Raw genomic sequence first — 26,949 nt, 5'->3', positions numbered from 1 at the left:
CATGCCTTTCAACATTGGGAAGGGGGAACCATGCAAGAAAGTTAGTAAATGATTACCCTTTAGGGCATCTACAGATGTTCTTTCAGAGTAAATAGAGGTGGTCTTTTTAACATTGTCTTTTAAATGTTTTGTTTTTATTATACAATAAAATTGGATTGGTTTAATAATTTGGCTACAAATCAGCCAATCAATACTCGCCATCTTCTTCCGGCTTCTCGCCCCAGCCAATCAGGACAGGAGGCTGAAGTCCAAGAACCAGGAAAAAAGACCGGGTCAACACAGAAGCCACTGTGCCGGGCACCAGGGGAGCCGTGACCGCTGGAGGACTCCATCAGTAGGGTGAGTGCGGACCTGGAGGGGCCCGCTTGTGCCCCCCCAAAATCCTCCAGCACCAGCCGCCACTGGTTGAGTCCATAACTAGTATTTTTGTCTTTGTTTTTCTAACAGCATCCAGTAATGTAAACCCTCATCAAATAAAACCCATTTCACTCTGTGAGTGGGCACAACATGGTGCCGTGGCAGAAATCACTCTGAGTGCCAGTGCAGAGAAACAGGAATATACTGTAACTGAAGTTTGGTAATACAGAACAGGCCCAGCGGTAAGGCAACCCAACCGGAAACAATCACAGCATGTAACAGCGATGTGTCCGAAAAAGTAGGCCTCAGGTGTGTCAACAGCATCTGTCTCAAAGAGTGGAATGTTGCCTGGCCAGTCCATTTCCAAGGCTGGAGGCTTCCAGATAGGATGGTGTGCCCCTGCACTTTCCCTACTTCTCTGGAACCTTTCTAAGACGCTAAGCACTTTCATTGTCAGACTGGTGACCTGTCCCTACTCTAGCCACACGTGAAATGCATGCCAAGCCTGGGAGCCAGAGTCTTAAATAGACTCTGCCTGACCCAATACGGCTGCCTGAGTCACATGGAGCTCCAGCATCCAATTGGATAGCTGCTCCCTGTGAGCCAGGAAACTGTATAGGACCGAAGGCCTCTTGAATTGCTTTCCCTCTGCAATGTTGCTGCGGTTGAGCACCACCTGCAGTAGAGAAAGCAGACCGCCCCTGCCTACAAAATGACAGATCCTGGCACTAGGCCAGGGATCCTTCATGACATCATAACCATATTTGGTTAAAGTCATCTACCGGGATCCCTAGTTGCCTGTTCAAATTTCATTGTCTAAATACAGACTTTTTCAAAATTATCTTTATAATCAGGAAACCATTTGTCAACGACCACCTATAACATCCATGGCCCACTCACCTTCCTCAGTGAGGCGTGTTAGTGATGTGCAATGTGTCAGCTAGCACAGAAAAAAGGTTGCAGGTGGAATGCCAGACCAAGACTTGACTAACTGGAATGTTATTGTCAATGCGGGGCTGGAGGCACGACTGAGGGCCACTCCTACTGATGCGTGCAAGCCAAAAATGTATTCTACAATGACGTTATCTGAAAGAAAACCAGAGCTTTTCTATCCAAACTACATTATTAAGCAGAATGCGGAAGCTGAAAAGGTTTACATTCATGAACACAAAATTGCACTCTTTCTAGATCAGAGAGAGAGAGAGAGACAGATCTGCTGAATATCTTTCTCTCTGCCGGGATGGGAACGCTGATCGTACTCATCCTAATAACCACAGGTAAGTAGCTCACCTAAACGTCTGCACTCACCCAAGGTCTCACAGAGGGCTGCCAAAAACAAAAAGTTAAACAAAGAAAATTGAGGCCACAGACAGCTGCCCATTTAATATCTGGGAACGCTCTGTGTAAACTGTTTTGCTGACCAGAAGATTCCTGAGATAATTGTAATCAGGGGGGAGCGGAGTGATTTCAGATAAAATAATTTTGCTGCAAAATTACTGATTCTGCTGTTGGTGAAGTTTTGCCGAAGTTGTAATTTGTCCCACTAAGCTGCTCAGGCAAAAGTTGGTGGAAGGTAAGATATTCTACTCCTTTCTTTTATTTAAAAGATTTGAAGATCCAGGAGATCATTGTAACTTGAGATGAACAAAGTGATTTAGCTAGACTGAATTACTATAGAATTACCAATTTCGCTCATGATATTATTCCAAAGTGGGAACTCTCAATTTCGTGTCTTGAGCCGCTTAGATAATTCTTGCTAGAAAGTAAGATAATACTCTTTCCATTTATGTAGACTGTGCCTCTCTTCTGTAATGTTTTTTTTTTTTACATTGTTGTTTTGTATTTTTTTTTGGCATAAGGAGATGTACAGGATAGTTAAACTTCACATTTTAAATTGACTCCAATGTGTTTCGCTAGAGTGAAAATTTCAGAGAAACAAGTCATTTTCACTGAACTCTAAAGTCTCGCACACACGGTACGATTGTTGGCCAACCGAGCGTCTGATTTTTGTCAAAAGGGCGTGTGCCAGGATCTTGTCTTGCATACTAAAGGTACACAACTGTCATGCCACAAACACGAACGTAGTGACCTACTACGAGGAGTTTCAGCTCTTGAGCTCCACCCTTTGGGCACCTTCTGCTACTTTTGTGTTTGGTGAGCATTGATTCTGAGCATGCGTGTTTCTTTCGACTTTTGTGTGACGGATTTGTGTACTGACCATCCGAAAATCAGACGTGGAGCCGTTGTCCGCCGAAAATTTAGTAGCCTGCCATCCAACATTTGTTGGCCGAAAATTGGAAAACAATTGTCTAAAGGAGCGTACTAACGGTAAGAATTTAGGACAACAGTCTGTCAACAGACAATCCCCTGCCAACAATCGAACCGTGTGTACGAGGCTTAAATTACACCCCTTTAAAGGCTGCGTGGGGGGATGTTAAAGCGGAGTTCCACCCACTTTTACATGGTGAACTTAAACTGAAGACCACCCCTCCACCCCTCGTTTTTTGGATAACTATTTTTAATTATTTTTTGTTGCCTATCTTTTTAGAAAGAATAAATTTACTTCCGTCCTAGTGCAGCTGCAGAACAGTTTGTCACATCCTCTTCTGCGGCGAGCCCTCCTTCTCCCCCCCTCTGCCTTCTGGGACCTGTGTGTGTCCCAGAAGACGAGGTAGCCAATCACAAAGCGCTGCGCAACTCGCGCATGCACAGTAGGGAACCGGTTTTGAAGCCTGAAGGCTCCATTGCTGGTTTCCCTTAGTTGGAATGGCGGCAGTGGACGAATCAGCTTAGGGGGGCCAACATCACCGCCTCCCTGAACAGGTAAGTGTTCTTATTAAAAGTCAGCAGCTAAAGTACATGTAGCTGCTGACTTTAAAAAAAAAAAAAAATTTGCAGCTGGAACTCTGCTTTACATTAAAATAGGAGGAAAGCTTTATAAACTTGCATAAGGTTTTATACATTTTTTTAGGATTTCTTGGAAGCACTTTTCTGAGAAGAGATTCCAAATTTTTATTCAGTCTCAGAACATGGGGTACATGTCACAGATCTGCACGTTTGCTGCTGTCTCCTCTATTCCAAAAGACCAACAGGCATGTTTGTACATGTAGTTCCATAGCTTTAAAGTGGAGCTCCACCCAAAAGGGGAGGCTCCTCTTATCTGCCTCCTCCCCCTCTGCTGCCACATTTGGCACCTTTCGGGGGGGGGCAGGTAACTGGTTTTGACAGATACCTGCTCCCACTTCTGGTTGATTTTGCTGTGGCCCCAATGGCGGGGCCATTCACAAAGTAGAGTACGCTTCACACATGCACAGTAGGGAAGTGGCAGTGAAGTCTTGCCTTCCCTTAGCCAAGATGGCGGCAGCAGCACTTGGGAGCTGATTGGATTAGTGGACAGGTAAGTGACCTAATATTAAAAGTCAGCCACTACAGTATTTGTAGCGGCTGACCTTTAATTTTTTTTCTGAAGGAGCCTGGAGCTCCGCTTTAACTTGCAAGGTTCTGCTTTTACCTGTTATCTCACAAGACTTGTGTTCAAGACTGGTTATCCACCTGCTGTTGTTCCAATTAGCTACACACCCAGTCCTACAAGGCCATCTCTCTTTCTATTTAGGCATGACTTATTGCCTCAGTCATTGCCTGAGCAACAGTTAGGCTAGTGCGACTTGTCATGCAACTTTGGACACATAAAGTCGCATGACAAGTCACAGCCCATTGATTTAAATGGCACCTGTTCCAATCTATGCGACTTAAAGTTGCAACGACTTTGAAAAGGTTCCTGCACTACTTCGATGTGACTTTTGATGCAACTTTGATGCAGAGACTGTAAAGTTGGATAAAACTGCACTCAAAGCTGCATCAATGTCGGACTCTAAATTGGGAGACTCTAGGGTCACAAAAGTGAAAATGTAGCCTTATGCCCCGTACACACGGTCGGACATTGATAGGACATTCCGACAACAAAATCCATGGATTATTTCCGACGGATGTTGGCTCAAACTTGTCTTGCATACACACGGTCACACAAAGTTGTCGGAAAATCCGATCATTCTGAACGCGGTGACGTAAAACACGTAGGTCGGGACTATAAACGGGGCAGTAGCCAATAGCTTTCGTCTCTTAATTTATTCAGAGCATGCGTGGCACTTTGTGCGTCGGATTTGTGTACACACAATCGGAAATTCCGACAATGGATTTTGTTGTCGGAAAATTTTATATCCTGCTCTCAAACTTTGTGTGTCAGAAAATCCGATGGAAAATGTGTGATGGAGCCCACACACGGTCAGAATTTCCAACAACAAGGTCCTATCACACATTTTCCGTCGGAAAATCCGACCGTGTGTACGGGGCATTAGGCTGAGTTCACATATGTCTGGGCACGATTTCCTTGTGGTTTTTCAAAGGAGTCTGGTGTGGTTTTGTTTACCTGTTCAGGTGAGAATTTTTAAAGTGCATGACACATGAATTGGGACCTTAACTGGACTGAAAATCATACAGGACTCTTTTTAGAAATAGACTGTGGCTGTTCTGGACATATGTTCATAGAAAGCTGGTTTGGTTCACATGTCATGAGAATTGGCTGCAGTTCAAAACAAATGAGCCTTATGCCGCGTACACACGGTCGGACTTTTCGTCTACAAAAGTCCGACAGCCTGTCCAACAGACTTCCGACGTACCTTCGGCGGACTTGCGGCAGACTTTCTTACGAACGGACTTGCCTACACACGACCACACAAAAGTCCGACGGATTCGTACGTGATGACGTACACCGGACTAAAATAAGGAAGTTCATAGCCAGTAGCCAATAGCTGCCCTAGCATGGGTTTTTGTCCGTCGGACTAGCACACAGACGAGCGGATTTCGGGGTCCGTCGTACTTACGACGTAAAGATTTGAAGCATGTTTCAAATCTAAAGTCCGTCGGATTTGAGGCTAAAAAAGTCCGTTGAAAGTCCGGAGAAGCCCACACACGATCGGATTACCAGCCAGCTTTAGTCCGTCAGCGTCCGTTGGACTTTTGTAGACGAAAAGTCCGACCGTGTGTACGCGGCATTAGTGTTCCTAGTGCCAGGTCCACAAGAAGATTCCAAGTGGCCCCTTTGTTTCGTAGGGGAGATTCCCTAGTGTAAATGATTGCTAGTTTACCCCCAGTTCTTCCTTATGTCCCTGGCTTCCTGAAAAGATTTGCTAATGTGCCCCCCCAGTGTTTCTTCCCGCCCTAGTTTCCTGAGAAGTCCCCCGATGATCTTCCTAGTGACTTTGTAGCTGTATATAGTGGCAGGTGGTGGGTTCTTCTTTTGGGGGGGGCGGCAAACAAACAACCCCCGGCATGGCACTGAAACAGCACACACCCCCGCCTGTGGGTGGTCCGTCACTTACCCGCTTGTGTGGCGGGACTGTGGTGTCCTCTCCTGCTCTCCTGAAGTGCGAGCAGTGGCTGCGGTGTCTGCTCCTCCAGCTTTCAGCTTCCTCTGCCGTGTCTCCTCTTCCGCCAAAGCACTAGGCGTCCAATGGGATCACCTGATGCTTTGGCCAATCGGGAAACAGGTCTCACAGACCTGTCTCTTGATTGGCGAGGAGGAACTTTAGTGTGATAATAACGAAAATTAATTTGCTATGGTCACACAACTGGGTGGCCTTGGAGCGCAATGCTTTGCATTCTGAGGCCACCCTTTTTTGAAGCCTATTAGAGCATCTGGCTCTATTCAGGTGCTTCAAAAAAACACTCACCCCACATTGGAAACCATGGCCCGGATATGTAGATCAGGGGTCGGGCGCATGGATAGGGGAGGCAGCGCCCATGCTCTCTCTATGGACGGGCCGCCACTGGCTGTATCCATCGTATTGCTAGTGTCTGTTTGTAAGCATCTCCTAGTATGACCTCTGTACCCACAGTGTCTTCTAGCCTGTCCCCTGTGACTTTCATTGTGTCTCTTCTTGCATACGTTGTGTCCTTTGAGCATTCCAGTTTTCTTTGTCCACCTCTGCCAGCCTTCAGCCTTCTAGCCCCTCTGTGATAACCTGTGTATTCCTTTACGCTATGTGTTAGCATTACCTGTGTCTGGTCTGCAGTCTAATTCAGAGTCCCCCGATGTATTTCTAATCTGTTTCCTGTTAAGTATCCTCCAGTGTATTTCTAGTTCTTGGTGTCCCCGTCCACATCTACATGTTTCTAGAGATTCCTGTTTTGTCTCCATGTATTCACTCCTAGTTATCCTGTGTGTCTCTGTGCACCTGTCAGCTATAGCGTGCACAGGTGCGTTCCCTGAGCAAACCACACAATGTGCAAGCTGCATGGAGGCTTCCCAAACCCAGGTGAAAATTAAAAATAGCCCCAGTAAGCAAGTGGTTAAAAATGGAAAGAAATCCTCACGCGGCAGTACAAAAGTAACAAAAAATGATGCTACGCTGCAAAAAAATAAAAAAAACTCTAGAGGTGCTAACTTGCAATCGTGGGGAAACCCCTCAAGAGGCAGAAAATGTAAATAAGATAGTAGATAAATCCAAAAACAGTATACAGATATACTATAAAAAAAAGTGTGAACATACAGTATCTCACAAAAGTGAGTACACCCCTCACATTTTTGTAAATATTTTATTCTATATTTTCATGTGACAACACTGAAGAAATGACACATTGCTACAATGTAATGTAGTGAGTGTACAGCTTGTATAACAGTGTAAATTTGCTGTCCCCTCAAAATAACTCAACACAAAGCCATTAATGTCTAAACCGCTGGCAACAAAAGTCAGTACACCCCTAAGTGAAAATATCCAAATTGGGCCCAATTAGCCATTTTCCCTCCCCAGTGTTATGTGACTCATTAGTGTTACAAGGTCTCAGGTGTGAATGGGGAGCAGGTGTGTTAAATTTGGTGTTATCGCTCTCACTCTCTCATACTGGTCACTGGAAGTTCAACATGGCACCTCATGGCAAAGAACTCTCTGGGGATCTGAAAGTAAGAATTGTTGCTCTACATAAAGATGGCCTAGGCTATAAGAAGATTGCCAATACCCTGAAACACAGCACAGTGACCAAGACCATACAGCAGTTTAACAAGACAGGTTCCACTCAGAACAGGCCTCGCCATGGTCGACCAAAGAAGTTGAGGTCACGTGCTCAGTGTCACATCCAGAGGTTGTCTTTGGGAAATAGACATATGAGTGCTGCCAGCATTGCTGCAGAGGTTAAAGAGGTCAGCCTGTCAGTGCTAAGACCATACGCCGCACACTGCATCAAATTGGTCTGCATGGCTGTCATTCCAGAAGGAAGCCTCTTCTAAAGATGATGCACAAGAAAGTCCGCAAACAGTTTGCTGAAGACAAGCAGACTAAGGACATGGATTACTGGAACCATGTCTTGTGGTCTGATAAGACCAAGATAAACTTATTTGGTTCAGATGGTGACAAACATGTGTGGCGGCAACCAGGTGAGGAGTACAAAGACAAGTGTGTGTTGCCTACAGTCAAGCATTGTGGTGGGAGTGTCATGGTCTGGGGCTGCATGAGTGCTGCCGACACTGGGGAGCTACAGATCATTGAGGGAACCATGAATGCCAACATGTACTGTGACATACTGAAGCAGAGCATGATCTCCTCCCTTCAGAGACTGGACCGCAGGGCAGTATTTCAACATAACGACCCCAAACACACCTCCAAGATGACCACTGCCTTGTTAAAGAAGCTAAGGGTAAAGGTGATGGGCTGGCCAAGCATGTCTCCAGACCTAAACCCTATTGAGCATCTGTGGGGCATCCTCAAATGGAAGGTGGAGGAGTGCAAGGTCTCTAACATCCACCAGCTCCGTGATGTCATCATGGAGGAGTGGAAGAGGACTCCAGTGGCAACCTGTGAAGCTCTGGTGACCTCCATGCCCAAGAAGGTTAAGGCAGTGCTGGAAAATAATGGTGGGCACACAAAATATTGACACTTTGGGCCCAATTAGGACATTTTCACTTAGGGGTCATTACAACAAAGAGGGCGGCCTCTGTAGAAAACCATAGGTATAAAGATTAATAACGGTATGTACCATCATCCAAGATTTTAGTGGAATAGAGGTTTTTTGGGAACCTGGTCCCCTATCAAGGTTCACCAAGGGCAAGGGAGCAAGTGGACTATGTCGGTACAGTATAGAAAACATACAAATTGAATATGTAAACAGTCGTAAAATTTTACAAAAAGTTTTAATAATACAAAAAGCAAAGCAATAAAGTTAAAACAAAGGTGACTTGGTCAAACATAGTACTTCAACTAGTTTCGCGGGGTGCACCGCTTCAGCAGGAAATACATCTGCAAATGGACACACAGTCAATGACAATAAGGTCACATATAAATATAAGATTCAATATAAATAATACAATTAAATGGAAAAGGGGAGAAAAAGTTTTTTATGACAATAGACAGCTGCTTACCCAGATCCCAGTGCAGCTAGAGCACAGGGCGTACCCAGAGGAGCCACACTAACATACTGACCATTCCCTGATTTCTGGTCATTCTCAATGCTAATATGAAGTGAAGTCTGTGTTTCTTATATTGGGTAGGGTCAGGTGATTATGTAGTTAAAAAAAAAAAAGTAGGTTAAAAAAAAAAAAAAAAAAAACAGATGACATTTGCAGCAAAGGTGCCCAAGGGAGAGTTGTCTTTGGCTTAGACCCAGGACATCGTTGTGTGAAAGTCAACGTATACGTGACTTTTGGATTTTAGTTTGCTTGTAAATTTTTATATTTGTTTTATATACAGCTTTGTAAAGTTTCCACCCAGTGGCCGGTCTGTATATTAGGAAATATATCACAAAATCCTCCTGAACCAATTCTGACATTATAGGACAGGCACAATAAAGCACAGTCACTTCCTAGTAGGGGTAAGTGGAGTCATTTCAGCAAAACTGATTTAGTTATTTGTGAAATTGTAATTTAAATTTTTGGGCTTCTTGGGTGAAATAGTTGATCCAGAGAAAATCCGATTGCCTCTTGGGGGAATCAGGACAGAATTTTTTTTCCCCTACTATAGCAAATTGTAACTATGAAATATGCTTCATTGGCACGTTTCCCTCTTCTTTTCAAAATATATACAGCTATGCCATATTTAGAGTCATGTAGCTAATTTCATTTGGTGTTCTTTTTTTGTGTCCTGTTTATGTGTGCATGTATTTGATTGCCTTTGTGTACTGTTGACTTTTTTTTGCTTTCCAAAAAAATACATTAACCACTTCCCACCAGGCCTATAGCAAAATGACGGCCGGGTGGTGGTTCAGTTATCCTGACTGGGCGTCATATGATGTCCAGCAGGATAACAGCTGCCACGCGCCTGTGCATCGCGGCAATCGGTGGTGCGGTGTGTCAGTCTGACACACCGCTACACCGATCTCGGTAAAGAGCCTCCGACGGAGGCTCTTTACCATGTGATCAGCCGTGTCCAATCACGGATGATCACGTTGTAAACAGGAAGATCCATTGATCGCCTTTTCCTCACTCTCATCTGACAGATGCGAGTAGAGGAGAGCCGATCGGCTGCTCTCCTGACAGGGGGGGTTACGCTGATTGTCTATCAGCGCAGCCCCCCCTCGGATGCCCACACTGGACCACCAGGGAAGCCGTCAGGACCACCAGGGAACCCTTCAACATGTGGATGGCCAGGTACATCCCCCATGGCCATCCACATGTGCCAAAATATGCCCAACATATGCCAATCAGTGCCCACAAATGGGCACTGGCTGGCACCATTATAGTACTAACAAAAACAGTGATGCCCAGCAATGCCACCCACCAGTGTAATCAGTGCCACTCATCAGTGTTCCTTAGTGCCACCTATCAGTGCCCATCCGTGCCCATCAGTGCCCACCTATCAGTGACCATCAGTGCCTATCCGTGCCACCCATAAGTACCCATCATTGCCACCCATAAGTACCCATTAGTGCCGCATACCAGTGCCACCTATCAGTGCCCATCAGTGCTGCCTATCAGTGCCCATCATCAGTGCTTATCAGTGCCACCTCATTGGTGCCACCTCATCGGTGCCCATTGGTGCCGCCTTATCAGTGCCCGTCAGTACAGCCATATCAGTGCCCATCATTGAAGAAGAAAACATACTTATTTACAAAAATTTTTAACAGATACAAATAAAAACTTTTTTTTTTTCTAAATTTTGGGTCTTTTTTTATTCGTTGCACAAAAAATAAAAATCGCAGAGGTGATCAAATACCACCAAAAGAAAGCTCTATTTGTGGGAACAAAATGATAAAAAATGTGTTTTGTTTGTTTGTCATTCAAATTGCGACAGCGCTGAAAGCTGAAAATTGGCGTGGGCAGGAAGGTGTATAAGTGCCCTGTATTGAAGTGGTTAAAAAATGCTGGTAATGAGATTCAATTTTTTGTAAAAAAAAAACAGGTCTAGGATAGTTGAAAATAGGCTTCTGTAACCCTCAGGAACCATTGAACCTTTTTCACTGCCAGATTTATACTTGTGTTTCTTTATGACACGGGTTTAAAAAAAGCATTTTTATGCCTGAAGATTATGTAAAATCCCCCAACACATATTTTCTGAAAGCAGAGATGCAGAACAATAAAAGGGTGGCAGTTCCAATTTTTTTTTGTATCTCATGATATTATGTTAATGGTTTCTCAAGCAATAAAAGTTTCGTAAAAATACATTAAAGGTAGTTTTATGCCACAGAATTCTGATATACTGTATTTCCGCATTTTTGGTCAAATATAAAAGTTTGTGGTGAGTAAATACCCAACATGTTAAGCCTTAAAATTGTGTAAAATATTTGGTACCCTAAATTGTCCATGGGTGATGCTTTAAAAGCCCCTACGAGTCATTAGTTTAGAGTTAACGATCAAAAATGACCCTAAAATGATTGCTTTCACTCCAGCGGGATATAAAGCACGTGTCTCACTCTGGCATGTGCTCCAATATGTAACAATCAATGTTTTTGTGTATAGACACCTCCTGTGTAGAAGCCCCTGATGTGAGCACAATATGGAAAGTGTAGCACAATTCTCTTTCTTCCTTTTGTGCATAGGTGCCCCTCACACTTATGTGTGTATGTGGGGGTCAGCGGAGCCTAAAATTGTTGGTGGGGTTATAGGTGTCTGGGTGTTTCGTTTTTTTTTTTTTTTTTTTTAAGGCATTTTTTTTATTTTTCACTAAATTTTATTTTTTATCGCATATGAGACAAAAATGTCTGATATATTATTTTGCTCTGGCAAATTATTTTTATTGAGCCGTCAGGCATCTTTTAGACCCCTGAAGTCTCAACTGGCCTTCACTGAAGATAATGGAGCACAGATCATGCTCCGTTAGCTTCTTCCCTGGCCACAGAAAAGCGACCAGAAATACCCGACAGTGGTGTAATAGATCTCGTTCACATCTATGCGAGGGCTGTGTTTACCCATGCAGATGACGTTCATTCGGGGGGCCATCACCTGGACCCACATAGATGCCAAATTAGGAGCAGAGGTTGTGTCCATGCAGCCCCTATAGAGAATATATTTGCCAGCACACCTCAGATCTTCAGACCAAATGTTTTTTTTTTTTTTTTTAGCATGATCACATCACAAGCAAGAAAGTGGAATGTTTCTGAGTCATGCAGGATCCCTTCGTCAAGCATCACATGCCTGACAAAGGGGTCCTGGTGTGGCTCTGAAATGTTGAACTTTCTTGCATGTGATGTGATCATGCTGAAAAAAAAAAAAACATTTGGATCCCAGCAAAAACACTTTTTGAGGATCAGTGACACTAATACAGTGATCAGTGCTAAAAAAATATGCACTGTTATTGTACTAATGACACTGGCACAAAAGGGGTTAACATCAAGTGCGATTGAAGGGTTAAGACCCCTTTCACACTGAGTCGCTTTACAGGCGCTATATCGCTAAAAATAGCGTCTGCAAATCGCCTGTAAAACGCCTCTCCTCTTACGCCAATGTGAAAGCCCGAGTGGCAGGACGCCAAAAAAAGTCCTGCAAGCAGCATCTTTGAGGCGCTGTAGGAGAGGTGCATACACCGCTCCTACAGCGCCGGCAGGGCCGCCGAAGCGCCGGATACACCCCGCTGCAGCGCCCTGCTAGCGGACGAAAAGCACCGCTAAAACAACAATAAAGCCCCGCTAAAAATATCGCTTTATCGCCGACGCCCCCAACAACCCAGTGTGCAAGTGCCCTTAGTGTGTCCCTAGGAACACAGGATCACTCTGTTTATTTCTTGTCTTGTTTACATAGGCAGACCACCCTTCTATCTCTGTGGGGAGTGATGATTGGCTGATGATCGCTGATTGGCTCCCCCTCTGTCCAATCAGGGCTGTATGATACATTAAACACAGTTCTGTAAGTAACACCTTATTTTCTGGCAGTGAACCTCCCGAGACTCTGGATCCGCCCCTGTATGTAAACCTAATAAAAGCTCTTTAACAAGATATATACAAGTACAATAATATAAAACAAATAGAGTTATTATAGGCTGGCTGGTATTTCAAGCTTGTCACAGTTTTGAATGTAAAAAGTTGTCAAATGGTCAACAGCTCAATGACAGCTTACAGCTGATAATGCTGAGTAAACATGGTAAAAACCTTGAAGTGAGACATAGGAAAGCCAGATAATGATCTGCACATCACAGGTAACTGGAGACATTTATAAGCCAAAGCTAATTGCTGTGTAAATACAACAAAGGGAAGCTGGAAAAGGCTTATCTATATATACTGTACCAACAAAAGCCTGTGTGTTATCTGTTGTGTATTTCACAGCTCAATGCCTACACCTGGCACGGTGACAAGCTTAACATCTCAGCCAGCCTATTCAGTCCTTCTGTCTCGTTCTAAGGAATCCCTCGTACTGATTTATTGATGCCGCCCAACACATTTGGGCGCCATTTTTCTATTCCATTTGAATTGGTGTAAAAGCTCACAGTACAGTACCTCTCCTCCTCCACACTAATGAAGGGGCGTGGACCCCAAAACATGTTGGTTTAGTGGAGTTACGGCATCACCCTACACACAGAATCATCAAGATCTTCATGATCCAGCTTAGGACATTTCTTCAGTCGCTATCCTCATGGTTTCTCCAGTGTCCACCCCAGACTTTCCAACTTCCAAAGCTTGGGCTAGCACCAAATCAAAAGACCAGAAGGACAGGGGGTACCACGTCCTATCACTAAAGATCTAATTGAAGAAAAAAAACATACATGGACTTTCTCAGTAGCCCATAAACACATACAAAAATGTATTCCAAAATATAATTTTTTTAACACTAATCAAGCTAACAATCACAAATACATTATTAAAAGATCGGCCTCTACACTCATTGAGAGTATTTCTCTTGGCAACTGTATAGGTATAGATCTGATACACCCCATCCTGGGGCGAGGTACAGTACAAGGGAACACAAATGTCAACCATATTATGATCCTCTTCATGTTTCGCGGTGTGGCAGGCAAGTATGGCAGGAAGAACCCACACTGAAATCAAACGCAGAACCCGGGCAAGATCCCACTCTGGGGGTGGATGTGGTCTGCACTCTCCTTTCAGTGAGATTGAATAAGCCTTGGTTTACTGGTTGGTACTTTATCCTATATGCAGGGGTGTCCTGCTTGATGGATCTGCCCTATTTTAATTTATCTTCAAGATTCTGAATACATACTCTCACATTCACCACCGGGGAGAGATCTTGCCCAGGTTCCGCTTGTGATTTCTGTGGGGGGGTTTCTGCCAATCAAACAGTGGTTAAACCTTATGGCTTAGCCTGGCATTTACAAATTTACTGATGTTTTGTGTATTTGGTTTTCTGTTGTTATTATTATTAATGTTTTATTATGTCTGTTTTTATCAACTATTAACTGCTTGCAGACCGTATAACACATATATATGCAGTGTTAATTTAGTCGACTAAAACAACTGAAACATTTTAGTCGACTAAATGAATACTATTTTAGTCGTCTAAAATACGACTAAAACTAAAACAAAAACAATTGAGATGACTAAAATACGATTAAAACTAAAAGCCATTTTAATCAAAAGACTAAAATGAGACTAAAACTAAAATGCCATTTTAGTCTAAAGATTGCGACTAAAACTAAATTGCAATTACTGAAATCTACTGGAGATTTTAGTCGACTAAAACGTAGGACATTTTAGTCGACTAAAATGTACTGGAGATTTAGTTGACTAAATTCGACTAAAACTAAACAAAATTGCAGAAGACTAAAATGGGACTAAAACTAAAATGCCATTTTAGTCCTAAGACTAAAATTAACACTGTATGTATGGCGGCAAGACGGCTCTTCTGTGTTAGATCATGTACTAGGTGCGTGATCCAGCACTTTCAGGTAAGGGGTACACGCTGCCGGCAACTCTGCTTTGCTGTGATTAGACACAGCAGATGCTGATCAGTAGGTGCCGGTCAATGGATTACTGCTGCCACCCGCTGATCGTCTAGAAGACACAAAGGACAGAACCCTACCTATGTAAACAAGGGAAAGATCAGTCCTGTCAGCAGGGAAAAAAATTTAATTTTTTGGACTTTGCAGGGAATCAAATTCACCACTTTCCTTAGTGAAAGCAGCACACAGTTTACACCAAAACACTGGCTAGGCACACATTTAACCCTTTTGATCACCATAGATGTTTAATCCCTTCCCAGTCAGTGTCATTAGTACAGTGACTGCAGATTTTTAGCACTGATCTCTGTATTAGGTTGGATTCACATCTATGCATTTTTAGTGCTTTTTGCATTTTGCAGATTTGCACTACAGTCCATTCAACATGGTTTCCTATGGAACACGTTCTGTAGTGGAAATCTGCAAAATGCAAAAAGCACTAATAATGCATAGGTGTGAATCAGGCCTTAGTGTCACTGGTTCCCAAAAAGTGTCAGTTAGTGTCAGAATGTTCTCCGCAATATCTCAGTTCCTCTATAAGTCACTGATCTCCGCTATTACTATTAAAAATTTCAGTATATGTCCCATAGTTTGTAGACACTTTAACTTTTGCGCAAACCAATTAACATACTTTTACTGGGATTTTTTTTATTTTTTATCAAAAACATGTAGCAGAATACATTGGCGAAAATTTATGATGAAATTAATTTTTTTTTTATTGGATATGAGCAGAAAGTAAAAAAAAATATATATAGATATATATATATATATATCTATATATATAGATAGATATAGATATCTATCTATTAGGGATGAGCTTCGTGTTCGAGTCGAACCCATGTTCGACTCGAACATCGGCTGTTCGATCGTTCGCCGAATTGCGAACGTTATGGGCCGTTCGCGCTAAATTCGTGTGGCGCGTCACGGCCCATAATTCACTGCGGCATCGCAGTGCATTGCTGGCTGATGATTGGCCAAGCATGCACTATGACCCGCATGCTTGGCCAATCACAGCGCTGTCAGTAGAGAGAGCTGTAATTGGCCAAAGCCAGGGTGGCTTTGGCCAATTATGGCTCAGGGGATTTAGTACACACCCCACACTATATAAGGCCGCCTGCACGGCGGCCCTGTGTAGTGTGTGTTCCGGTGTGCTGAGAGATAGAGAGAGAGAGAGACAGTGTCATTTGATTTGAGTTAGATAGATTAGGCAGAACAGTCAGTCAGTTAGCTGCACTTACAGTGTATTGTGTATATATATGCATCCCAGGTGTTGCATATATATATATACACTGTATTCAGTTTAGCTAGATCCGTTCCTGTTATCTTCTATCTAGACTATTTACATTTAATGCAGTGCGTCCTGCTCACAGTGTTCAGCTAGATCCGTTCCTGCTATTTACATTTAGTGCAGTGCGTCCTGCTCACAGTGTTCAGCTAGATCCGTTCCTGTTATCTTCTAGACTATTTACATTTAGTGCAGTGCGTCCTGCTCACAGTGTTCAGCTAGATCCGTTCCTGCAATTTACATTTAGTGCAGTGCGTCCTGCTCACAGTGTTCAGCTAGATCCGTTCCTGCTATTTACATTTAGTGCAGTGCGTCCTGCTCACAGTGTTCAGCTAGATCCGTTCCTGCTATTTACATTTAGTGCAGTGCGTCCTGCTCACAGTGTTCAGCTAGATCCGTTCCTGCTATTTACATTTAGTGCAGTGCGTCCTGCTCACAGTGTTCAGCTAGATCCGTTCCTGTTATCTTCTAGACTATTTACATTTAGTGCAGTGCGTCCTGCTCACAGTGTTCAGCTAGATCCGTTCCTGCAATTTACATTTAGTGCAGTGCGTCCTGCTCACAGTGTTCAGCTAGATCCGTTCCTGTTAAATTCCTACTGACCGGCAGGCTTGTCTGGTTACAGTATATAAAGCTACCTGAAGAAAATTACAGGTGTTCTATTTGATCCTATTAGTACCACGGTCAGGCAGCTAGACTATTTACATTTAGTACAGTGCGTCCTGCTCACAGTGTTCAGCTAGATCCGTTCCTGTTATCTTCCTACTGACAGGCAGGCTTGTCTGGTTACAGTATATAAAGCTACCTGAAGAAAATTACAGGTGTTCTATTTGATCCTATTAGTACCACGGTCAGGCAGCTAGACTATTTACATTTAGTACAGTGCGTCCTGCTCACAGTTTACAGCTAGATCCGTTCCTGTTATCTTCCTACTGACAGGCAGGCTTGTCTGGTTACAGTATATAAAGCTACCTGAAGAAAATTACAGGTGTTCTATTTGATCCTATTAGTACCACGGTCAGGCAGCTAGACTATTTACATTTAGTACAGTGCGTCCTGCTCACAGTGTTCAGCTAGATCCGTTCCTGTTATCTTCCTACTGACAGGCAGGCTTGTCTGGTTACAGTATATAAAGCTACTTGAAGAAAATTACAGGTGTTCTATCCCAGCTTAGTGCAGCTACAGGCCATTAGTATGTCTGGAAGGCCAAGAAGGAGAGGCAGACAGTCACAAGCCAATAAGAGAGGGCAAGCAGGCTCTGTGTCTAGTGCTGGTCGTGGAGACGGTGCATCCTCATCAGCACGTGGCCATGGGACACGCTTGGCCTTTTTTTCGGCAGCTGGCCATGTTGAGCCGCAACATGCGGAAGACTTGGTCGAGTGGATGACCAAGCCGTCCTCATCCTCCTCATCCTCTCTCACCCATGCCCAGGGTGCTTTGTCTGGCAAAGCAGCGGCCTCTTCCCTCAGCTCAATGTCATCAGTGACTCCTTCCCTAGCTCCACCATGTCCTCATGAGGATTCCCTCGAACTGTTTGACCACAGTGTTGGGTACATGCTCCAGGAGGATGCCCAGCGTTTGGAAGGCTCTGATGACGATACTGAGCTCGATGAAGGCAGTAACATGAGCGCGGACAGAGGGGGTGCCCAAGAAGGACAGCAATCTGGCAGTCATGCTCCCCCTGCTGCAGCATACTGCCAGGTTTGCTCCAGTGATGAGGAGGGAGGGGATGATGAGGTCACTGACTCAACGTGGGTGCCTGATAGGAGAGAGGAGGAGGAGGAGGAGGAGGAGGAGGAGGAGGCGGCAGCACATCACCAACGAGGCAGGATGCCCTCCAGGGGCTAGCCTAAGGGCAGCACATTGACTGCATCACACCCCAAAGCTCCACATGTGCAGGGCGCTGCAGATTCTGCGCGTTATTCAAAAAGTTCTTTGGTGTGGGCCTTTTTTGAGACGAGTGCATCAGATCGCACCGCTGCTATTTGCAACATATGTCTCAAGCGTATCTCGCGTGGCCAAAATATCTCCCGCTTGGGTACCACATGCTTGACCAGACATATGTTGACCTGCCATGCAGTTCGTTGGCAAGCGTATCTAAAAGACCCACACCAAAGAACAAAGAGGATCTCTCCTTGCTCCTCATCAGCTGAGATTTCCAACCCCACTAGACCTTCAGTCCTCTCTGAGACCTGCAGTGAGAGGAATGAAGGTGTAGAATTAGGTGTGTCACAGCCAAGTACTTGTGGGCAATCTGCTTTTGGTACACCGACGTCAGATTGTACCAGGCAAATTTCCCTGCCCCAGCTGCTGCACCGCCGAAAGAAGTTTGCTCCCAGCCATCCACATGCCCAGCGGTTGAATGCTAGCTTGGCAAAATTGCTAGCACTTCAACTGCTGCCTTTTCAGTTGGTAGACTCTGCCCCCTTCCGTGAGTTTGTGGAATGTGCGGTTCCTCAGTGGCAGGTACCCAAACGCCACTTTTTCTCACGGAAGGCGATTCCGGCTCTCTACCGGCATGTGGAAGGCAATGTCCATGCCTCGCTGGACAGGGCGGTCAGCGGTAAGGTGCATATTACCGCTGACTCATGGTCCAGCAGGCATGGACAGGGACGTTACCTAAGTTTCACGGCGCATTGGGTGACTCTGCTGGCAGCTGGGAAGGATGCAGGACAAGGTGCAGTAGTGTTGGAGGTTGTTCCGCCACCACGCCTCCAAAATGCTGATTGTGACACACATCTCTCCTCCACCCCCTCCTCTTCTTCTTCCTCCATGGCCTCTTCCTCGGAACCAGCGGTGCTCCGTAGGCGTTCAAGGGGCTACGCAAGTACGCAGGCCAAAAGATGCCATGCGGTGCTTGAGCTGGTGTGCTTGGGGGACAGGAGCCACACTGGGGCAGAGGTTCTGTCAGCTCTGCAGGGGCAGGTTCAGAGGTGGTTGACGCCACGCCAACTTAAGGCAGGAATGGTGGTTTGCGACAATGGCACCAACCTCCTCTCTGCCCTCCGACAGGGACAAATGACCCATGTGCCCTGTTTGGCTCACGTCCTTAACTTGGTGGTGCAGCGGTTCTTGGGCAGGTACCCGGGCTTACAGGATGTCCTGAGGCAGGCCAGGAAAGTCTGTGTGCATTTCCGCCGGTCATATAATGCCAGTGCTCGGCTGACGGACCTCCAAAAGGAGTTTAACCTGCCCAAGAACCGCCTAATCTGTGACATGCCCACCAGGTGGAACTCAACGTTGGCCATGCTGCAGCGGCTGCACACGCAGCAGAGGGCCATCAATGAGTACCTGTGCGACTATGGCACCAGGACAGGGTCAGGGGAGCTTGGTTTTTTTTCCCCACGCCAGTGGGCCATGATCAGGGATGCATGCACTGTCCTGTCACCATTCGAGGAGGCCACGAGGATGGTGAGCAGTGACAGTGCATGCATCAGTGACACTGTCCCCCTTGTCCACCTGTTGGAGCACACGCTGCGTGGAATAATGGACAGGGCACTTGAGGCAGAACAGAGGCAGGAAGAGGAGGACTTCCTTAGCTCTCAAGGCCCCCTTTATCCAGACAGTGTTCCTGCGTGCCCGCCGATCACACAGGAAGAGGACGAGGAGGAAGAGGAGGAGGAGGAAGATTGTGTCAGTATGGAGGTGGAGCCTGGCACTCAGCATCAGCAGCAGTCTTTAAGGGATCAGTCCCAAGAAACACATGGACTTGTACGTGGCTGGGAGGAGGTGGCTGCGGACCATGTCGTTCTTAGTGACCCAGAGGACTCCGGACCGAATGCCTCAGCAAACCTACGCTGCATGGCCTCCCTGATCCTGCAAAGCCTGCGTAAGGATCCTCGTATTCGTGGTATCAAGGAGAAGGACCAATACTGGCTGGCAACCCTCCTTGATCCACGTTACAAGGGTAAGGTTGCGGACCTTATCTTGCCATCGCAGAGGGAGCAGAGGATGAAACATCTTCGGGAGGCCTTGCAGAAAGGTCTGTGCAACGCGTTCCCAGAGACTGGGAGGTTACAAACTCCTGTTTCTGGACAACGTGTTGCTGAGGCTTTGGTCAGTCAAAGAAGGAGCGGTGGAGAAGGTGGCCGTCTGACCGATGCGTTCAGACAATTTTTTGGTCCGCAGCCCCAAGGTATGATCGGTTCCAGCAACCATCGCCAGCGTCTGTTTTACATGGTGCAGGAATACCTAGGGGCAAGATCAGACTTGGACACCTTTCCCACCGAAAATCCTCTGGGTTACTGGGTCTTGAGGATGGATCACTGGCCAGAGCTTGCACAGTATGCAATTGAGCTACTGGCCTGTCCTGCATCCAGCGTTCTTTCGGAACGCACATTCAGTGCTGCTGGAGGCGTGGTAACCGATCACAGGGTGCGTCTGTCCACCGACTCGGTCGATCGGCTGACCTTCATAAAAATGAATGAGTCTTGGATCACCACCAGCTACCAAGCACCTGATGCTGATGTAACCGAATAATTTTTTTTGAAATCTCAGATCCCTTCAAAGACTGCCTATGCTGATGCTGAGTGACTATCCCTGAGTAATTATCCTCTTCCTCCTCAATCATCACGCTGATAGCTTGTAAGAACATTTTTGGTTCTGGGCGCCACCACCAGTGCCTAAGGCACAATTTTTCAGCCCCTGTTTAACAGGGGCGTGTAATTACAATTTTTGATGTAATACTTTGCAGCAGGGCTCGTTCCTGCGTTCCAACTAGAGTGTCTGTGAGGGGTTGCAGTGTTGTGGCACCAGCACCAGTGCCTAAGGCCCAATTTTTCTGCCCCTGTCTAACAGGGGCGTGTAATTACAATTTTTGATGCAATACTTTGCAGCAGGGCTCGTTCCTGCGTTCCAACTAGAGTGTCTGTGAGGGGTTGCAGTGTTGTGGCACCAGCACCAGTGCCTAAGGCCCAATTTTTCTGCCCCTGTCTAACAGGGGCGTGTAATTACAATTTTTGAAGCAATAATTTGCAGCAGGGCTCGTTCCTGCGTTCCAACTAGAGTGTCTGTGAGGGGTTGCAGTGTTGTGGCACCAGCACCAGTGCCTAAGGCCTAATTTTTCAGCTCCTGTTCAACAGGGGCATGTAATTACAATTCTTGATCTAATATTTCACAGCAGGGCCCTGTGAGGGCTTACAGTGTTGTGGCCACAGCAACACCTAAGGCCCAAATTTCTGCTGAGTATATAGGGCAGGACCCTACTTTCAAACATCTAACTTACAAACGACTCCTACTTGCAAACGGAAGGAGACAACAGGAAGTGAGATGAAATCTACCCCTAGGAAGGGAAATTCTCTCCTGTAAGAGTTAATATGGGAAAACAAGTTCTCCTTTCCACTAATGCTTTCCAATCCTTGTTCCACAAAAAAACCCAAATTTTCAAAAAACATTTTTCATTGGGACAAAAAAGTGAGGTGAAATCTTCTGAAGAGGAGGAAAGACAGCAAAACAAATGTCACAGGGGTGATAACCCTTCCCTATGTTTTCCAAAAAGCTTAGAAAAGATTTTTTGGCTGGAGCTAAACACGTTAAAAATGTTCAAAATTACAAACAGATTCTACTTAACAACAAACCTACAGTCCCTGTCTTGTTTGCACCGCCTGTATACTGCTGTTCAGAGTATATAGGGCCTGGTGGCCCCACACCTTTCCTTATTTTAATTTGGGTGCGGGGTTCCCCTTAATATCCATACAAGACCCAAAGGGACTGGTAATGGACTGGGGGGTACCCATGCCGTTTGTCTCACTGATTTTCATCCATATTGCCATGACCCGACATGACATTAAACCCGCAAGCAGTTTTAAATGAGATTTTTTCCTTTAAAAATGACATTTGGTGCAGGGACTGTTCTAAACATGGGAAACACGCGTCACTTTACAGGCATACTATAGACACCCCCCAGGTACGATATTTAAAGGAATATTTCACTTTTTTTTTTTTTACTTTAAGCATCATTAAAATCACTGCTCCCGAAAAAACGGACGTTTTTAAAAGTTTTTTTTGCATTGATACATGTCCCCTGGGGTAGGACCCGGGTCCCCAAACCCTTTTTAGGACAATACCATGCAAATTAGCCTTTAAAATGAGCACTTTTGATTTCGAACGTTCGAGTCCCATAGACGTCAATGGGGTTCTAACGTTCGTGCGAACTTTCGGTCCGTTCGCGGGTTCTGGTGCGAACCGAACCGGGGGGTGTTCGGCTCATCCCTATTATCTATATATAGATAGATATCTATATCTATCTATATATTTTTATATATATATAGATAGATATCTATCTATCTATCTATCTATCTATCTATTAGGGATGAGCTTCGAGTTCGAGTCGAACTCATGTTCGACTCGAACATTAGCTGTTCGCAAGTTCGCCGAACACCAAACAATTTGGGGTGTTCGCGGCAAATTCGAATGCCGCGGAACACCCTTTAAAAGTCTATGGGAGAAATCAAAAGTGCTAATTTTAAAGGCTTATATACAAGTTATTGTCATAAAAAGTGTTTGGGGACCTGGGTCCTGCCCCAGGGGACATGGATCAATGCAAAAAAAAGTTTTAAAAACGGCCGTTTTTTCAGGAGCAGTGATTTTAATAATGCTTAAAGTCAATCAATAAAAGTGTAATATCCCTTTAAATTTCGTACCTGGAGTGTGTCTATAGTATGCCTGTAAAGGGGCGCATGTTTCCCGTGTTTAGAACAGTCTGACAGCAAAATGACATTTGGAAGGAAAAAACACATTTAAAACTACCCGCGGCTATTGCATTGCCGACAATACACTTAGAAGTTCATTGATAAAAACGGCATGGGAATTCCCCCCAGGGAAACCCCGAACCAAAATTAAAAAAAAAAAAAATGACGTGGGGGGTCCCCCTAAATTCCATACCAGGCCCTTCAGGTCTGGTATGGATATTAAGGGGAACCCCGGCCAAAATTAAAAAAAAAAAATGACGTGGGGTTCCCCCTAAATTCCATACCAGACCCTTCAGGTCTGGTATGGATTTTAAGGGGAACCCCGCACCAAAAAAAAAAAAAAAAAAACGGCGTGGGGTTCCCCCAAAAATCCATACCAGACCCTTATCCGAGCACGCAACCTGGCAGGCCGCAGGAAAAGAGGGGGGGACGAGAGTGCGCCCCCCCCCCTGAACCGTACCAGGCCACATGCCCTCAACATTGGGAGGGTGCTTTGGGGTAGCCCCCCAAAACACCTTGTCCCCATGTTGATGAGGACAAGGGCCTCATCCCCACAACCGTGGCCGGTGGTTGTGGGGGTCTGCGGGCGGGGGGCTTATCGGAATCTGGAAGCCCCCTTTAAGAAGAGGATGAAGAAGAAGATGAAGAGAAGAGCGGGAGCCTCCCCTCATGCCATGGGTGCGGAGCGGCCCGAGGAGAAGAAGATAGAAGACGCCGCGGAGAAGATGCTGGATGAGAACGCCGGAGGAAGAACCAGAAGAGTCAGAAGAACCAGAAGAAGAAGAAGATGAAGGAAGATAGAAGAAGCATTTAAATAAAGGAATTGTCAAAAACTGTCTCTTGTCATTTTTAACTATTTTGACAGTTTTTTAGTGAAATGGTAGGGGTAAGTACCCCCTTACCATTTCACACAGGGGGGGGGCCGGGATCTGGGGGTCCCCTTGTTAAAGGGGGCTTCCAGATTCCGATAAGCCCCCCGCCCGCAGACCCCCACAACCACCGGCCACGGTTGTGGGGATGAGGCCCTTGTCCTCATCAACATGGGGACAAGGTGTTTTGGGGGGCTACCCCAAAGCACCCTCCCAATGTTGAGGGCATGTGGCCTGGTACGGTTCAGGAGGGGGGGGGCCGCACTCTCGTCCCCCCCTCTTTTCCTGCGGCCTGCCAGGTTGCGTGCTCGGATAAGGGTCTGGTATGGATTTTTGGGGGGACCCCACGCCGTTTTTTTTTTTTTTTTTGGCGCGGGGTTCCCCTTAAAATCCATACCAGACCTGAAGGGTCTGGTATGGAATTTAGGGGGAACCCCACGTCATTTTTTTTTTAAATTTTGGCCGGGGTTCCCCTTAATATTCATACCAGACCTGAAGGGCCTGGTATGGAATTTAGGGGGACCCCCCACGTCATTTTTTTTTTTTTTTAATTTTGGTTCGGGGTTTCCCTGGGGGGAATTCCCATGCCGTTTTTATCAATGAACTTCTATGTGTATTGTCGGAAATGCAATAGCCGCGGGTAGTTTTAAATGTGTTTTTTCCTTCCAAATGTCATTTTGCTGTCAGACTGTTCTAAACACGGGAAACATGCGCCCCTTTACAGGCATACTATAGACACCCCCCAGGTACGAAATTTAAAGGGATATTACACTTTTATTGTTTGACTTTAAGCATTATTAAAATCACTGCTCCTGAAAAAACGGCCGTTTTTAAAACTTTTTTTTGCATTGATCCATGTCCCCTGGGGCAGGACCCAGGTCCCCAAACACTTTTTATGACAATAACTTGCATATAAGCCTTTAAAATTAGCACTTTTGATTATTCATGTTCGTGTCCCATAGACTTTAACGGTGTTCGCGTGTTCGAGCGAACTTTTTTCCTGTTCGCATGTTCTGGTGCGAACCGAACAGGGGGGTGTTCGGCTCATCCCTACTATCTATCTATATATTTTTTTTTTTTTTTAATTGTCAGTCTTTTTTTGTTTATAGCGCAAAAAAATAAAACACAAAGTGATCAAATACCACCAAAAGAACGTTTTTGCCAGTTAAAGTAAAGCAGTGCCGTATGTCACAAAAAAATAACCTGGTCATGAAGGGGGGCTAATCTTCCAGAGGTCAAGTGGTTAAACTACACCTCCATCTCCACATCCTGAAGAAGCAGGTTGGAGTTTGGGTTTCCTTGCCTTGTACCTTGCCCCGGGATTGGGGTATTAGATCTATACCTCTATAGTTGCCAAGGAAAATGCTCTCTATGATTGTAGAGGCTGATCTTTTAATATTATATTTGTGTTTTTTAACAAGATTTGTTTAATAAAATTTATATTTTGGAATGATTTGTTGTATGTGTCCATGAGGTACCAAGAAAGTCCAGGTATGTTTGTTCTTCAAATTAGATCTGACTTCCAGGTGCGGCCGGACCAGAGTCTTGTAGAGCGGGAGAATTATCGTTTTATCTCTGGAGTTGATCCCCCTTTTAATGCATGCCAATATTCTGTTTGCTTTATTAGCAGCAGCTTGGCATTGCAATGCCTTGCTGAGCCTATCATCTACTAGGACCCCCAGGTCCTTTTCCATCCTAGATCCCCCCAGAGGTTCTCCCCCCAGTGTATAGATTGCATTCATATTTTTGCCCCCAAATGCATTATTTTACATTTTTCTACATTGAACCTCATTTGCCATGTAGTTAATGAAGTTCATTTTAATTTATTAATATTAACACGCAAGAATGAGCAATCTATAATTTTAATGGTTGGGCTTATTTTAACAGTGAGAAACAGAATAACAACAAAAAAATCCAGAATTTCAAAAAAGTTATTAATTGACTTGCATTTTAATGAGTGAAACAAGTATTTGATCCCCTATCAATCAGCACGATTTCTGGCTCCCAGGTGTCTTCTATACAGGTAAAGAGCTGAGATTTGGAGTGCTATCTTAAAGGAAGTGCTCCCAATCTCAGCTTGTTACCTGTATAAAAGACACCTATCCACAGAAGCAACCAATCAATCAGATTCCAATCAGGGGCGGATTCAGAGTCTAGTCTCGGGAGGGGCGCTACCACAAAATAAGGTGTTGCTTACAGAACTGTATTTAACGTATCATGAGGGGAAGCCAATCAGCAATGTCCGCTGGCCACCCACGATCACTCCCCACAGAGATAGAACGGTGGTCTGCCTATGTAAACAAGGCAGACCGCCATTCTGTCAGAGATAAACTGTCATGGTTATGCAGTAATGTTTGTTTGTCAGCTTACCTCTCCATGTGTTCAGCTTCAGAGGCCAGCCACTCTCACCTGGCTGCTTAAGTAGTCTCCCCTCAAAGCATGGCTCCACCCCAACCCCTATCAGGGAACTCTATATTAACCTGTGCACTGCAAGCCAGCTCTGCTGATCAATATTTTTGTGTTTGGCTTTCATGTGCGACTTGCTGTGTCGTCTACGTCTGATTCCAGTTACCGATCTTGGCTTGTTCTTGACTATCCTTACCTGCTTGTTACCCTGATCTTTGGCTATCTCCTGACTATTCTTACCTAATTGTTACCCTGATCTTTGGCTATCTCCTGACTATTCTTACCTAATTGTTACCCTGATCTTTGGCTATCTCCTGACTAGGGATGAGCCGAACACTCCCCCAGTTCGGTTCGCACCAGATCTTGCGAACAGACCAAAACTTTGCACGAACATTAGAACGCCATTGAAGTCTGTGGGACTTGAACGTTTGAAATCAAAAATGCTCATTTTAAAGGCTTATATTCATGTTATTGTCATAAAAAGTGTTTGGGGACCCGGGTCCTGCCCCAGGGGACATGGATCAATGCAAAAAAAAGTTTTAAAAACGGCAGTTTTTTCAGGAGCAGTGATTTTAATAATGCTTAAAGTGAAACAATAAAGTGTAATATCCCTTTAAATTTCATACCTGGGGGGTGTCTATAGTATGCCTGTAAAGGGGCGCATGTTTCCTGTGTTTAGAACAGTCTGACAGCAAAATCACATTTCACAGGAAAAAAAGTCATTTAAAACTACTCGCGGCTATTAATGAATTGCCGGTCCAACAATACACATAAAAGCTAATTGATAAAAAGGGCATGGGATTTCCCCACAGGGGAACACCGAACCAAAATTTTTTAAAAAACTGGCGTGGGGTCCCCCCAAAAATCCATACCAGACCCTTATTCGAGTAGGGACAGGACAACTTCACTGCATCAAAGGGACAATGGACAGGGCCATGTACCGTCAAATCTTGGGTAAGAACCTTCTTCCCTCA

General features: G+C 45.0%; 1 protein-coding gene across 1 annotated transcript in view; it reads left to right on the top strand.

The window, feature by feature from the left end:
- Nucleotides 1-1,469: 1,469 nt before the first annotated feature.
- The window catches only part of LOC141148253 (serine protease 33-like), a 79,311-nt gene continuing 53,831 nt past the window's right edge, over nt 1,470-26,949 (top strand). Inside the window, exon 1 of the mRNA XM_073635519.1 lies at nt 1,470-1,634. Within this exon, the coding sequence (XP_073491620.1) occupies nt 1,598-1,634 (37 nt within the window). The 5' untranslated portion in view covers nt 1,470-1,597. The remainder of the gene's footprint in view (nt 1,635-26,949) is intronic.

Source organism: Aquarana catesbeiana, linkage group LG06, assembly GCF_042186555.1.
Source record: "Aquarana catesbeiana isolate 2022-GZ linkage group LG06, ASM4218655v1, whole genome shotgun sequence".
NCBI classification, from domain to species: domain Eukaryota; kingdom Metazoa; phylum Chordata; class Amphibia; order Anura; family Ranidae; genus Aquarana; species Aquarana catesbeiana.
The sequence above is the reverse complement of the archived record's forward strand: the minus strand, read 5'-3'. Positions and strand labels throughout refer to the sequence as shown.